The sequence below is a fragment of the Solea solea genome, chromosome 1 (assembly GCF_958295425.1).
Source record: "Solea solea chromosome 1, fSolSol10.1, whole genome shotgun sequence".
Classification (NCBI taxonomy): Eukaryota; Metazoa; Chordata; class Actinopteri; order Pleuronectiformes; family Soleidae; genus Solea; species Solea solea.
In genome coordinates, this window is record NC_081134.1 from 31,494,778 (window position 1) to 31,509,620 (window position 14,843).

At 39.4% G+C, this 14,843-nt stretch overlaps 2 protein-coding genes across 3 annotated transcripts in view; one reads left to right on the plus strand and one right to left on the minus strand.

Annotated features, from left to right (window-relative positions):
• apodb (apolipoprotein Db) overlaps positions 1 to 14,843 on the minus strand; it is a 313,363-nt gene that overhangs the window by 162,510 nt on the left and 136,010 nt on the right. The gene's annotated exons all lie outside the window — the stretch shown is intronic.
• Positions 1 to 14,843, plus strand: part of gpr158a (G protein-coupled receptor 158a) — a 74,581-nt gene that overhangs the window by 32,305 nt on the left and 27,433 nt on the right. For both annotated transcript variants that reach the window (XM_058646870.1, XM_058646877.1), the window contains exons 3-5: positions 2,844 to 2,946; positions 9,779 to 10,005; positions 11,697 to 11,765. In XM_058646870.1, the coding sequence (XP_058502853.1) occupies positions 2,844 to 2,946; positions 9,779 to 10,005; positions 11,697 to 11,765 (399 nt within the window). The remainder of the gene's footprint in view (positions 1 to 2,843; positions 2,947 to 9,778; positions 10,006 to 11,696; positions 11,766 to 14,843) is intronic.

Below are 14,843 nucleotides of genomic sequence, written 5' to 3' on the forward strand. Positions count from 1 at the left end.
GCAGTGATTAGGATTGAGCAGCATTAATTAACAACTTTTTCACACATTCACTAACCCAGCTCTGCGTTTCTGAACATGTTATGAATTTAAATAGAATATTAATTCTACTTTTAGCTCTGAGCAAACAGAGCTGAAACACCTGCTCATAATCCACTTCATAATTGTTTGACTTTATACTAAGGCTGAACAATAAATTGAAATACAGCCTACTGCAATTTTAGGATTTCTTAAAGCCCAAATGTGTGTCAAATTACCATTTTTGATTAATAAGAATTAAGAAAACATCTTTGTTTCTCGTGGACCTTCACAAATAACACACAGTAATAATTTTATATATGTGATTCAGATGAAAATAAGAATAATTATGTAAAAAATACCATTCAAAATGGTATGACTTTGTTCAGTTTTTCTGTTTGAAAATCGCCAAAGTCACAAGTTTCCAAACTCATTCCACCTAGAATAATAGTGCCAGAGACCTGAAACACAATCATCTCAAATTATATTAATTTTAATTAATTTGGTTACATTAAAATGTTGACTCAAATGTTGCAATGTTTACTGTAAATTGACCTGCTGTCAATAATCACCTCAGGTTTGAATTACAAGAAATATAAAATCCACAAAGCATCAGTTTATCAGTTTAACAATTAAAACATTGTTTCCTCCCTTTTTGTAACAAAAGTAGCTGAAATGTTCTCCTTTTTCAACAGTTGAGGAGTCACTTGGTGGTGGAGTGATATGATATATGGTGTAGAAAAACATCTAAACATATTTCAAGTACTGCAATCTCAAGCTAAACCAAATACTATGTTTTAATTTCTTCAATTATTGGAAGTGGCTATTTAATTTGTCCTTTTAGCAACTTCCTGTCTACAGTTTTTGACGGATCAATCTGACTCAATACCCCACAGATTTGTCCCCCATTTTTCCTTTCACCACAACCCGTTGAGGCAGATGCAGCAACATCTTTGAGTCTGGTTCTGTCAGAGATTTATTCTTCTGTTAAAAGGAGTTCTTTTCTCTCCACTGATACCAAGTCCATGATGTTGTCTATGCACGCAGCCTTGAGATAATGTATGTTGGGATTTGGTGCTATACAAATAAAATTGAATTGAATTGAGTACAGACACAAAACTAGGATGTGATAAATAGTTCATCAATGTTCAGTAATGGTTAAGTTTAATTTGTTTGATTAAACTACTGTATTTTTGAGGAGAAAAACAATTGTCCAAAGATATCAGCAAAAAAAATCAAAATCCATCCATCAGAATAAGTCAGAGGAAAGTGCTGCACACGGGTTTAGGGCTTGCGGACCAAAAGGAGCCTTTTAAAGTCTGTCACTCACTGAAGTCTGTCTTCATCACATTAATCTAGTGCCACTTTAAATGCTTTCCCAAGGAATTTATTTGAGGAACTTGTCGGCTGAACACTAAACTGGTAATTACCTTGTGCTTTCGAGACCCGCTCGTTTTCTCCAAGGCTGAAAAAGAATGCACTCAGACCTCAGCAAAGACCTTGAGAGGAAGAGAGGAAGTCAGAAATAGCTGCCTCTTAAGTCCGTTCTGCTGCAGAGGAGAACGTCACGTTGACTGGTCCTTCATTTAGACGCTGCCACTGGCCTTTTCCTCCACGTCTCACAGTCGGGTCACAAACACTTCACAGCGTGTCAAGAGTCATTTGAAGCACCGCCGCTATTCTGAGCCCCCTCGCCATTTCTTCAGACTCATAAGTAATTATCATCTCTGCTTGGAGAAAAAAAGAAAAAGAGACAGTTATGAAGATTAAGAAACACAAGAAAATGAGCGAGTGAGGCTTTTTTTTTTTGAATCGGCATCGACGTGTTCACACAGAGGAGAAGACGGAGTCTTGTTCCCCGAGAGACGGAGAATTAACGGCTCTCCTTTAATCATGCAAATAAAGTCTGGTCTTAATTTAGACATTAATTATGTCTCGTAATTTGGCAAACAGCTCACAAAGTCTGCCAAAGATGCCCCATGACAACCCGCACGTTCTCCTCTGCAGCCTTCACTCTGTTTCCTATCAGACACTCAATCAAATGATGGAGGCTTCGCTAATTTAATATTGAGAGACGAGAGAGTGGGGTGAGGCGGAGGAAGACGAGGAGCAAGTTAAATAATTAGACCTCTTTTCCTCTCATGACACCATGGGTGCCCAAACTTTTTTCCTTTGGAAAAAACTAAAACTTAATAGTGGGTCAAAGGCCAAAAATAAACATCTATTTTGTATTGTGTTAACCACTTAAAGGAGTATACCAGGTTGTGCATTTTTGAGTGTTCTCAATTTTTTCATGTATTTTTTTAAATTTTTAAAAACTTGGCTATGAAAGGGTTAAAAACTATTTTTAATTATTGATACTTAAGTACAGTAAACATCATTTACTTTAAGACTTTTACTTAAGTAATATTATAAAAAAGTATCTTCAACTTCTACTTAAGTCATTTTTTGGTAGCATACTTGTTCTTTTACTCGAGTATGACCTTTTATGTCCTTATGTTCAAACTCAAAGTCTTTATAGTTTATAGTCCCAGACCTTCCTCAAACTGCTGCCGCAAAGTTGGAATCATGTTGAAGAGTTAAGATCGTCCTTCATTGGAGATAAGGGCCGAGAGCCCAAAGCCTAACTGAAACACCTGGATTCAATATGTAACCGGTGTGTCCTACTTTGGGCAGTCCTGGGTAAGACATTTGAAGCTACACGTTTGGTTTTTGTATACATATTTTAATGGTTACTTTAATTGAATTGGTTGTACATGAGTTTGGGCAATGTTTGTGTCGATATAAGATTCATTTTTGTGTTACTGTTCTTTTCTCTCTCTGTACAGTGTTTGCCGCTCAGTGGTCATGGGTTTGTCTTGGACAAGTACAAGTGTCACTGCAGGAAAGGATTCTACCATCCCAACAGAGTGGCTGTGAACGGCTTCACAAGTAAGTGACAGAAACTATACCAAAAACGTGCGGTCTGATCGGGAACGGTGTGCTCATAGGCAAATCAAAGTGTTGGATCACTTTTGATTTTGACCCAGTCCACTTTGCAGCCTCACAGTGTCGTCATACTTTAACGTGGAGACGTGGGTGAAACTTCAAACCGGTCACAAGACTTGAGACTGCTTTCACCTAAATCCATGTTTTTATATCTATTACGGTTTTTAAACAATCGCAGTTTAAGTTTTATACTTTTTTATGAGCGTTCACAGATTTTATAATGAGTATGAATCACAAAAATCTCGAAACAAAATCTTCTCCTGCCCACAATTTCCAACCTACACAACCTACATTTTTTACATAAAAATGTTGCTATGGTTGTCGTCTAACCCTGTGTGTTATCATTTTCATATGACTGGCAGTTTTTTTTCTTAAAATCTCCTAAAAGTGCAGAGAGTGCTGGTCAAAGCTCTCATCGACTCCCATGTTAAAACTCAGCTCTTGAGTTTTTAAAAGAAATGAAGACGAGGGTGATTTTAAAACTGTCACTTCTCTGTCACTTCACACCCGTTTTTCTTACAAATTGAAATGTGGGAGCTCCTGAAAGCCTCCTGACACTCACAAACCAATCATTGAATGTGTGTCATCAACCATTGCTTTCTCTCTTTTTCACTGTATTTGCACAATTAGAAACAGGTGTTTGAAAGGGGGAGGGGAAAATCAGGGAGAAGGAGGTGCTTTCAAACCAGCTGGAACCAAGAGCTTCTCTCACTCCCTCTCTCTCTCTCTCTCTAAGTTTTAAATGAGTTGTTGTCATTTTGGGTTCAGTTTGGAGAGTATTCCAAACAGAGGGGGCAGCAAAACTCAACACTCTTTCTCCTGGTTGGAGAGCTTTGGCGACAGAACTCCTACTTTCAGGGCACTTTTATTTTCAAACTGTCCATAAAGTGTCCTAAATGTCACACGCTGGACCTTTAATGCCCTCATTTTGACATAAACAGTCTCTGTTGGTCAGGGTCCACAGGACCCGGATCACAGCTGATGAAGTTCTTTAGAGCTAGTTTGAGATTCACCTCAAGCTCGTCACGATTTTTGTTTGACAAAATCACATTTTAATTACGTTTTAAAAGGACAGTTATGATGAGCAGCGTAGTGGTTTTATAACAATGTAGAGGACGCCTGAAGCAGCCTCAGTTACCTGGGGAGGTTAATCAGGTTCCAGATGGGAAATATCTTTTTAATGGTGGTTATTTCTGCACCTTTTATTCTGTGTGTGAGTTAATTAAAAAAGGGTCTTTTTTTGCAAACACAGAACCCCGGTGGTTTTCACCTGCACACTTTCATTTAAAATCCACTTTTCCCTCGCGTCTCATTCCCACTCAAACCTCATCCACCGTGTTCCTCTGTGTCCATTTCACTTTCACTCCTCTCACCGTCTCTCGCAGACTCTCCCGCTCATTCACTCTTTACTTTTGCAGCTTTTATTGCTCCCATTTGATTTTCATGTCACATATTTTCCCCGTGTGAGTGCAGAGTTTAGCCTAAATTCCTATTTTTTAATAGGAGTGACGTCGTTAAAAAAGGTGGTCAAACACCATTCCCACTGCAAGTGATGCACTGCACTGTGGTGTTTTTCAGCCCCATGTGAGTAAATTGTGATGTCACGGACATCGATAATGTCGCGGTTGTTACTATCGTTTCACAGCTTGGGTGAACTCAACCCAATCTGCCAGCGATTTTGGTTACGCTCTGCAGTCGCGGCCGGCATGGTCGCCGTTTCGGCAGTACAGAACCAATCACACGATGTTTTTGTGGTTGGTATAGAGGTGGGCTTAACTCGAGGACACAGAGTCGACGTCTTGTTTGAATCCAACCTGCTGGATTTATATACCCTTTGGAAGAGCAGCTGTTCTGCTGTTGACGTGTTCCACTGAGCTCCCCCGGGCCAAAGTTGTCGGACACCATTACTCGATCGCCATCGCTCCTCGAAAACTACTGAAGCACGTTTTAATTGACACATTGTTTTACGTCCATCTGCATACGTCATCCAGATCATTGGTCTGGTTGGTTTTAGGGCTGTCCAATTGCGTACAGAGACATGTTTACCTACGTCTGTTGGTCTCTTGGAAATGATAGAATGACACTTCCCTTCCCTTTGGAAGAATACTGAGCTCTTGAAGTAACATCATGATCGCCAACGTTATTTATTTGTTATTTATGTTTCTAGCCATTTTTACTCCACTACATTTCCTCTAACTCTCTTTGTTACTCGTTACTACCAATTCAAATCAGAAGAAGAGTTGGTATTATGGTCTGTATTCATATAGAGCTTTTCTAGGTGAAGTAAAGTCTAGTTTTTCTAGTGTTGAGATGCTTTACCTTACTTTACAGTTTTCACCCATTCACACTCTGCAGGTACAGCTGTCAGGAACAAGGTGGGGGTTGAGTGTCTTGCCCAAAGACACATTGGCATGTAGACAAGTGGCACCCTGGGATTGAAACTCACAACCTCTCAGTTGAACGACGACTCACTCCACCGCTGAGCCACCCTTCACTTTTTTTAATACTTTCACGTTTTCTTCTAAAACTCAATGGAAATCTTTATCAGTCAGTGTCAGTCTTTGTTTTATGTGAACATACGACACATAATGTTTTGGTACTATGCCCTGCGTTGCAGTCTGCTTCCTGCATTTGGTTTACTTGAAGCGACCTACATCTTTAGGCGGACCAGAGTTCGCTTCTTTCTTCCCACCACCCAAAACGAACCGGACTTGCCGAGCAAAGAAACTAGGGTTCAGCCTTAATGTGGTTTCTGGCACAGATTGTGTCGTGACACGGTTGTTGCGTTGGAAATGGAGCATCTCTGGAAGAATTGGAGCAGACGAAAAAGAAGTAAGCAGAGTCTTTAATCCTGCCTGATAAAAATCCACGTGTTTGATGTGAGATTGAACACACAGGTTAAAATCTATATAAACCTGGTATGAAATGTTTTTTTTTTGACCAGTGGGGGATGGTGTTTGTGCAGACACATACACTAACTTTCACCTTCTGGAGTTTGCATGAAAGCCCACAGTGCATCTGTGTGAGTGTGTGTGTGTGTGTGTGTGTGTGTGTCAGATAATAGAGAGGAGAGGAAAAGCCTGTTAACGAGGCGTAGTGCTGCAGTCTGGTCCACCATGGGGCCAATAACAAGCCCATTAATCCACAAGGGGACCAGCCCTGACACTGGTTTGCAGAGAGAGCAGCGCGTCTCACTCTCCTTTGTCTCACAGTGATCTTTCCACTGTTGTCTCCGTCTCTCGCACACGAGCGCGGCAGAGGGAAGAAGACGACGTTCTTAGGCGCTGTAGAGCCGTCAGATGTTGTGGCAACAGACCAGTAAGCGTGAGCTGCTGCTGCTGCTGCTGCTGGAGGAGGAAATGAGTCACAGCGGCGCAGATAAGTGGTCCTGTTTGAAGGGATCAATGATGTGCCGAGTCATGGCTTTTTGAAAAATAGGCCAGTTTCCTTTTAAAAGCAAAAATCCCTGCAAATCTCAGAGACAATGGCTGTTTGCAGTAAAGCCTCCATAAAAGCCACACACACACACACATATATATATATATAGTATATAGGTCCGCCATTCTTTATCTATCCAGCCATATGGGCATCACTCTGGGGATGTTTCTATACAAAGCAATAACAAGCGTGCTACATTCATATTTCCCTGTGGGTTTGTTTGGTTTGTTTCACCTCAGTTTACAGAGGGAGAGGCTTTTATTTTGAACATGTTGCTTCACATTCAGAAGCATATTTTTATACCAAGTGTCTTTCACTGTTCATGGTTGTGTAGTTGGTCTCTATCAGGGATGGGAATTGGTGTCAGTCCGACAGATAAAAAATATAGAATCTGATACTATCTGAAAATCCTATACTGACTGTAAAAATGTACATAGAAATCAGCAATCACATTTTAGCTGAGTTATGTTTGGGCTGTTTATGTCTTCTTTTTGGAGGGGAACACTTGTGACACAGTTGGGAGAATGATGTCTTTGTAATGACTCAGCACAAATGTCGTTAACAGCTTCATCTGTTCATAAATGGTCTACAATTTGGCCTGTAATGACTGTAGACACTTATAATTTTGATATCGGTATTGGACACAAAAAGTGGTATGGTACCATCCCGACTTTATATCACCTTTGAGTTTATTACTGAATAATGAGTTGCAAATGCTGAGTCAGCATTTCCAACTATTGTTTTCCTCTTATTTTTTAATTTGTGGTTTGCTCTTTTATTGATGTGGTTCTGTGCTCTTCAAATGAAAGTTTAAGGTGAATTAATGATAGCAAAATAGTTGCCAACTGCTTAGTTGGGGATGCTGAGCCAGCATTTCCAGGTCTGTTTTTACTATTTTCTTTCTTAGTTGAATCGTTTGATGACTCAGGTGTGTTGGTGGTTTCCCCTGCTCCAACACCCCGGATCCAAATGAATAAGTCGTTATCAGACCTTTGCAGTACTTCCTGATCTAAAAACATGCAGTGCAGTGAGTCACTAGGACCAGGTTTGAGAAACCCTGAGTTAGGAATGCTGGGTCTACATTTTCCAACTATTGTGCTGTGAAAGTTCATTATGTCTTCTGATTGAACTTAGTTTTTTGGTTAGTTTTTTTTAAGACAAAATGAAGTTTCCCTTACCTTGTTAACCAGCTTCGATGTGTATCTTCCGTCTTCCTCAGAACTGTCACCTGATGTCAGGTAGTGATGTAAGAAAGATGTAAGATACAGTTGGAAATTACTTCCAACTATTATTTTCCCATTCTCTTTGGCATACATGCAGACAGTTGACTTAGTTTGTGACTGACTGAGTACCTGCCAGGTTAAGGACTTACAACTTTTGTAAATGATGCTACTCCCATTCTACTTCTACATTTTAAACCCTTCATTCAGTCTAGGGCTGAATGATTTTGAATAATAATAACTAAATGTGAATATTTAACAGCGGTATCAGAGGGGAAAATTGTCATTTTTTACATGATTTTTCTCATTTTCACTTCACAAAAAACATTTATCCTTTGAACAACGAGCGTATCGCAGGCGACACTTTGCATTACCGTAATTACGCAACGGTTTGTGTTATTTGAAAAATTAAACAGTTTCTTGAAAAGCTGAGAAGCTCAAAGTCAACATGTGGTTATTACGGTAATTTCACTCACACTGAGACAAAAACTAACATGCAAAATCTGGTGATTCTGTACAAGTACAGCATAGTTTCCAAATATAAATTGTAGTTTTTCTTCATTATAAATTGTTAAAACACTATTTTAACATGGCAGTAAATTGTAAATAACTGCCAGATATTAGAATTCATTCGGGAAAAATGGGCAAAATCACTTAACTCACAGGACATTTTTTGGTCCTTAAAAATTAGCACAAAAAAAGTCCAGAAGCTTAGGTGTTCAAAGGTTAAAATGATTAAAATTAGATGTTTGTGCAGATCTGTGAGAAACAAAAGATGCTTTTCTTCAGTCTGCAGAATAAAATGTGTATAGATCAAGACAATAATTAATCTAATAATGATAATTTGACGCAGATTTTGTCCTTATCAAATTGAAAATTAATTGAACCCTTTCAATTATTTGTTCAGTCCTAATATTAAAATCACAACAGAAGGAAATTTAGACCCATTAGCTGTAACATTACAGGAAACATCCCTTTGTTTTAAAATGACGATGCTCTACTTCGTCTCCTCTCCTCACCCAGATCTTTCATCAAGTGTTTGAAAAAATATAGATCTTTTTGGTTTTTAATCAGCAAACCACTCTATATACTGTACACACAGACTTCCCATCCACTCCATCCTTGTCAGGATGAAATAACGAAGCGCCGGCAAATGCGAGTGTGTGTGCTTTCCTCCTGAGGTAGCGACAGTCATCAGCCCTGTATGATATTCCAGTGACCGAGCACGGTGCAGCAGTGTTGACTTTTCATGTTCACACATATAGATCCGGCTCTCCTGTGTTGACACAATGTCGATGAATCCTTGTAAGGTCAGAGAGGGATGAACATATATACCTTGTGGAAGCCTCAGTCTGTCAAAGACAGACTTCATCCCCCCTTTATCTTTTAATACTGGACTCAGCAGGAACACAGGGGGGAAATTCAATAACAAGGACACTCGCAGTAAAAAAAAACAAAACACATGTTGTAGCAAATCCTGCTGCTTTTTTGCATTAAAAGACTGTTGGAATACAACACGACGTATACAAATAATGCATATAGGTCTAGTGTTGCAGGAAAAGTCCCAATATTACTTTACTTATCAATTAATAATTGATTAATAGAATAATTGTTGCAGACATAGTTATAAATGAGAGTTTCTTATATTTTGACTTTCAAATCAAAATAATTGGTGACAAAGAGCTAATTTGTGCATAATGAAGCGACTCATTCACAGCCATATTTGAAACACCTAAAATCATTTTTGAATGGTTAAACAAATCATTTCCGAAAGATGTTTGGTAAATTAATCAAACGTGTCATTTAATACTCATAAATGTTGACTAAAAGGTCCGGAAAAATCTGCAAATGTATCCCTCAGTCCCACAAAAACTCTCCCGCGACCTATTGCTGGTTCCTGCCCCAGACTTTGGTAATCACTCCTCTATCAGGTCACAGATTATATTCAGAAAGCAGAATTTGTGACAATTACAGAACCGTCAAAGATGGCATGAAGGGTGGATATAATCGATTTTACTCGCCGCTTTCTTTGCTGTCCTCCCCATTGAAAGTGATGGGGTAAAAAAAAAGGATTAAAAACACATAAAAATCCCTTCTTTCTCTTCTGTCTTTAACAGGGTTGAATAAAAAGGGAAACGCTGAGGACAGCAGTCCCAACGCAGACGAGGGCTCGTCCAGCGACTGCCTGCCGTGTCAGGACGGCTGCGTCTTCTGCAAAGACGACACGCCGTGTGTGGCGAGGGAGGACGGCGCCCTCCGCCTCGCCGTCCTTTCCTTCCAGTGCCTGTGCATGCTCATCGTCTTCATCAGCATGGTGGTCATCTACCATTTCCGCAGGAATAAGGTAGGCAACGCGCATTTCACTGCAATGGTGTTGTTTGTGTCTTTTTATTTTTAGTTGACTAAAATCGGTGTTTCTTTGTGTGATTTTAATGTTTTTTCATCATCTCTATATGAATATGTTATTATTGAGGTGAGTTTGAACTACATTTTAAATTTCAAATCTCTGACAGAACCAGACTCAAATATGTGCGGCATCTGCCAAGACAGGTTGTGGTGAAAGGAAAAATGGGGGACATAGGAGAGGTGGGGGACAGAAAGGACAAGAGGGAGGTGAGGTAGAAAGAGAAGAGAGAGACCAGGAGCCACAGCTGTGTGAAGTTATCCGTTTATACAAGACATTTCTGAGTCAGTGGTGACATGTTTATAGAACTACAGTCATTTATACGAGCACTAGCAGAGATTGTTGATACAAATTATACTTAAGTATAGCAAAATAATGATATGATATGAATAATAATAATGATGATAGCCTCAAAACTGGATCTGGATCCTGCAGCCTGCAAGATGAGGACACAGAGAGAGAGATGTTGTCTCTTCTCTTTCATCCATACGCCTTCATTTCTGAAGGCGTTTACATTTCTTACATTTCTGCCGTGGTCTTCGTAAATTTGTCGTAAAACATCTGGAAACACTGACGCTAGAACATCTAAAATACAGTGTATATAGTCAATTCTATCCCTAATTTAACGATCAGGAGGCATAGTGAGCAGACACAGGGACATTAAAATAGTTTAAAACTGCTAAAAACTACTAAAAACTAACTTCTATAACTCCTAGCTGCAGAAATGACCTACTGCGCTTTTAACTACAAACATTGTTGTGATAAAGTTCATTGATTTACTAACAAACGTCACTTTCCGCCGGAGTGAAGTGACTTTAATGAATCTTCGCTTCTGTCAATTAACCGGATTAATTGTTTTGAGCATTATTATAGTCTGAAAATAAATGTAAAAGCTTATCTTTATCTCGCTGGTTAAACCTGAAACTCTTCCATGATATGAGTCACAGTCCAAACTAAGACTTGTCCTCTTCATAAAGCAGCTCAAACACTTTAGAAACTAATCCCACTAATCTGATCGGACTACGTTTAAGAGCTTAGTTTCTTTCAAAAATCTTTAGTCTTTACATTCATGTCCATAATATAATTGATTCATTCGCCTTAAAGATTTGACATATTGTGATGTGATCTTATCCAGCTGAGGCCAGTTGTTCGTGTTGTTTTATGTGTATTTTTAAACGAGAGGCGCAGCTGTTTCCTGCTCCTTCAAAGACGCCCCTGAAGCATCTTGTCAATTAAAAAGACAACGCTTTGTTTCAACATTTCAGTTTAAACAAAGCGTCGTCTATAAAAAAGTCCTTTAGTCACAAGGCTTCATTGTACTTTGTTGACTGTTAACCAACAAATCCTGGAATATTATGATTTTATAGAAACATTTAAAAAACCTCTTGTGTTATGTAAATGTACATTTATAAAACATAATTTTTAATGAGATTTTGCACAAATTACACAGTAATGAAAATTTATGCTGTGTTTATTCATATTTTTGTATCACCAATCGACCAAAATGTTGCTGTCTATCACAACTTTATCTTAAAAATCTGTGATATTTGCTTTTCTTTCTGTTATTTCAAACTCTCTTACACTTGGCAGCTAGAAGTGAAATATTTGTTGTGTCTCTTATTTGTTCTCAGAGCATCAGAGCTTCAGGTCTGGTTCTGCTGGAGGCCATCCTGTGTGGAGCCCTGCTTCTCTACTTCCCGGTAATACTGTGTATATGCTTTTATTTCTATCTTTGTGAGGTCCAAAAAAACCATAAAACCTTATCTTTGTGAAATGAGGCAGTACCTAATATCTGAGGAACTGGTTAAGTTTGGGGTTAATTGTTGAATTGTGGTTTAGTTAGGGTTATGCGTGAACTGGTTATGGTTAAGGTTAGTGATAATGCTGTGTTAATGGGTGTGTTTGCGCATGTTGATCCCTTTCACATACTTTTTCCTTGACGTTTTTTCCACTGATAGAAGAATCTCCCGGTTGACCGAAGGCTGACGTTCACTTTGACCTTCGTCACGTCAAAAAAAACAACCTAATCAGAGCTCAGAGCTGCAGTGACGACACAGACGAGGTTACTGTCATATACTGAAGCCTTCAGTTCATAAATCAAAGTGTTTGGGTGGTTTTATTTGTTGTTTTATTTGGGCTGCACAGCGTCCACAGGCGAGGGTCTATGGGTGTGTGTGTGTGTGTGTGTGTGTGTGTGTGTGTGTGTGGTAAAACAGGATTGGCAGGGACAAATATCCCAGGGTTTGTTGGTGACCCCCCGCTAACTGTACACAGAAGAGGCCAGTGAACTGAGCAGCCTGTCAACATGACCATCTGTTGACCAGACGCTCAAACAGACTGTTTTCATTCAGGTCCTCACAGAGGAAAAAACACCTCGCCTTTTTAATCCGACCTTAACTTTTCAATATTTGATGTTTTTAACTTTGAGTTTCCCTGTACTTTAAATCTGATGGTGTTTTTAACAAAAATGTTTTCTTATTTCTGCTTTTTTTAACCTCCAACTGGTTAAAAATGTGTTTTTGATGCTTTTATAATCATAAAAGAGCGGATTATGAGACTAATTCAGGCTTCCAGTGATGAACACAATTAGCAATGACAGACACGACACATCTGTTGTATAAAAATCTAAATCAAAAATCAGGAAAATCAAGTTAAAATTCATAGTAAAATCCACAATGTAAATCAAAAAGCTGTCCCCCGAACTGATTGTGATGTTCCACGAATTGCTACCAAAACTAATTTATTATTGGAAACAAATTATACAGTCTAAAAACATTAAATAACGGAACTTTGTTGACAAAACTGCTTAATAATAAGTAATCTATGACTATGCATGGTCATATTTGTGAAAACTATAATAATAGTGTTTTTAAAGATTAAAACTGTGATATTTATTTTAGTTTTGTTATAATATATTATGACAATAATATGCCCTGAAAACATTAAAATAATTGAATTTGGTAAACTGACCATGGTGAGTGATTTTATGTGACACTAAAACTCTTGCTCTATTTAAAACATTCAACAAAAATGACCTCAAACATGTGTAAAACCATAACGGCGTCTGCTTCACTCATTATTATCATCATTATTATTATTATGTAACCACCCACCACTGTAATCAGTGAGAATCAGTGTGTGTGTGTGTGTGTGTGAAACACTGTTTCGCTGAAAACCTCATTATTCACACGGATGACCGGCAGACTCCTGTCCGGCACCAGCATCGTGCCATCGATTCACACAGATCCACCATCATGTCTTCCTCTCGGGCGCTCGGGGCCACTGACTAATTGCAGTTTAGTCGCAATCATGTGGAGCTCTATGCTTAGCAAAGCAATGCAGAGTAAATGTAATTAAAGCCAATTGATTTAGAGCCCGCTAATCAATGCAATTTGCTGCGACAAGGAGCTGGAAAGTAATAATGTTTGAAATGTGCAAAGGCAAAGAAAGTGAGGCGGGCACGGTGGAGGGTCGAGGTTCCGCACCAAAACAAGAATCAAACGCCGCACAACGAGAACTAGATGCTCCTGAGAAGATGTGGATTCAGTTCTTTAGAATGATTCCTTTAAGATGTTGACAGTGCTTTCCACTCTCAAATTTGAATGAGGCTGCTTGAAATGTCTGCGACACGCTCGGTGTTAAAGGGTTAAATTAGTTCCTAACTAACCTCGGGGGAGAACCATGTTCATTTTCACCTCACCTTGGTCATATGCTTGTACTAATGTTGCATTAGCATGCGGAGCTAGTAAAATGCTACGGTCAAGGAAGTAGAGCCCAAGTCAGACGTATGACGTCCTCCCATCTTTTATTTGCAAATGCAAATTGCTTAAGGGCGAGTTCTGTCCAAAAAAACGTGTTAAAGGCCACATAGACCGGAAGCTCCAATTAACGCTGCGTTTGTGTGTGTATCTGCGTCATTACCTCGTTTATATAGCGCCTCCTGGTGCGGGCACTAGTCCGGGCACATCCGGTTGCGTACATTCAACCGCAGAAGAAGAAGAAATACTCTCGTTGTAGCTGCTGAGATGCAGAGCATCCACCGTGCCAGAGGGGGAGCTGTGTATCTGAGAGCTGGCCTACCAATTACGTCACTTCCAGGTACCTGGCCAATCACAGGACAGTGGGAAAGCTCTCGTTGGCTGGCCAATCACAACACAGTCCTGGTTCTGGGGGTGTGATTTTGGTCTGAAACAGCGCGGCTGACGAGAGCGTCAGTGAGGAGATATTTTGATCGGCTCGTTTGCAGCGATTAGGAGGTTTTTAATCATGATAACAAGTTAATATATGTAAGTAGACCTCCATAACTAACATATATGTGTGATACAAGCATTCGATGTCACCTTTAAAGTGGTTTTATGAGACTGTCCTACAACGCAACGTGACTTTGGTTCATATGTTTTTAAAATAGGCGCCCCCTAGTGGGAGTATAAATAACAGCAATCTGGAACCTTGGGTGAGTCGAGTAGCTTGGACAAGGTTTCCATCGGCAGTTCGCTTAGTGGTTAAAACATTGTACTTTGTACTTTTTTTGACTGTAATGTGACTTATTGCCTAGTGCTAACCTCACTAAAGTCGCTTTTGCCTCAGCACGGCACAGCTCAACTCTACACAGCTTGGGTTACATAGAAATCCTGACCCATTTGTAGTGTATATATACAGTAGTGTGTACTACACCACTGAATGGACCACAGCAGGTACTGGTAGCTACTGGAGGTACTGTAGGTTATTGGCCAGTGAATGAATGAATGACTGAATAGTGAGTGATCTTCTTGTGTCTG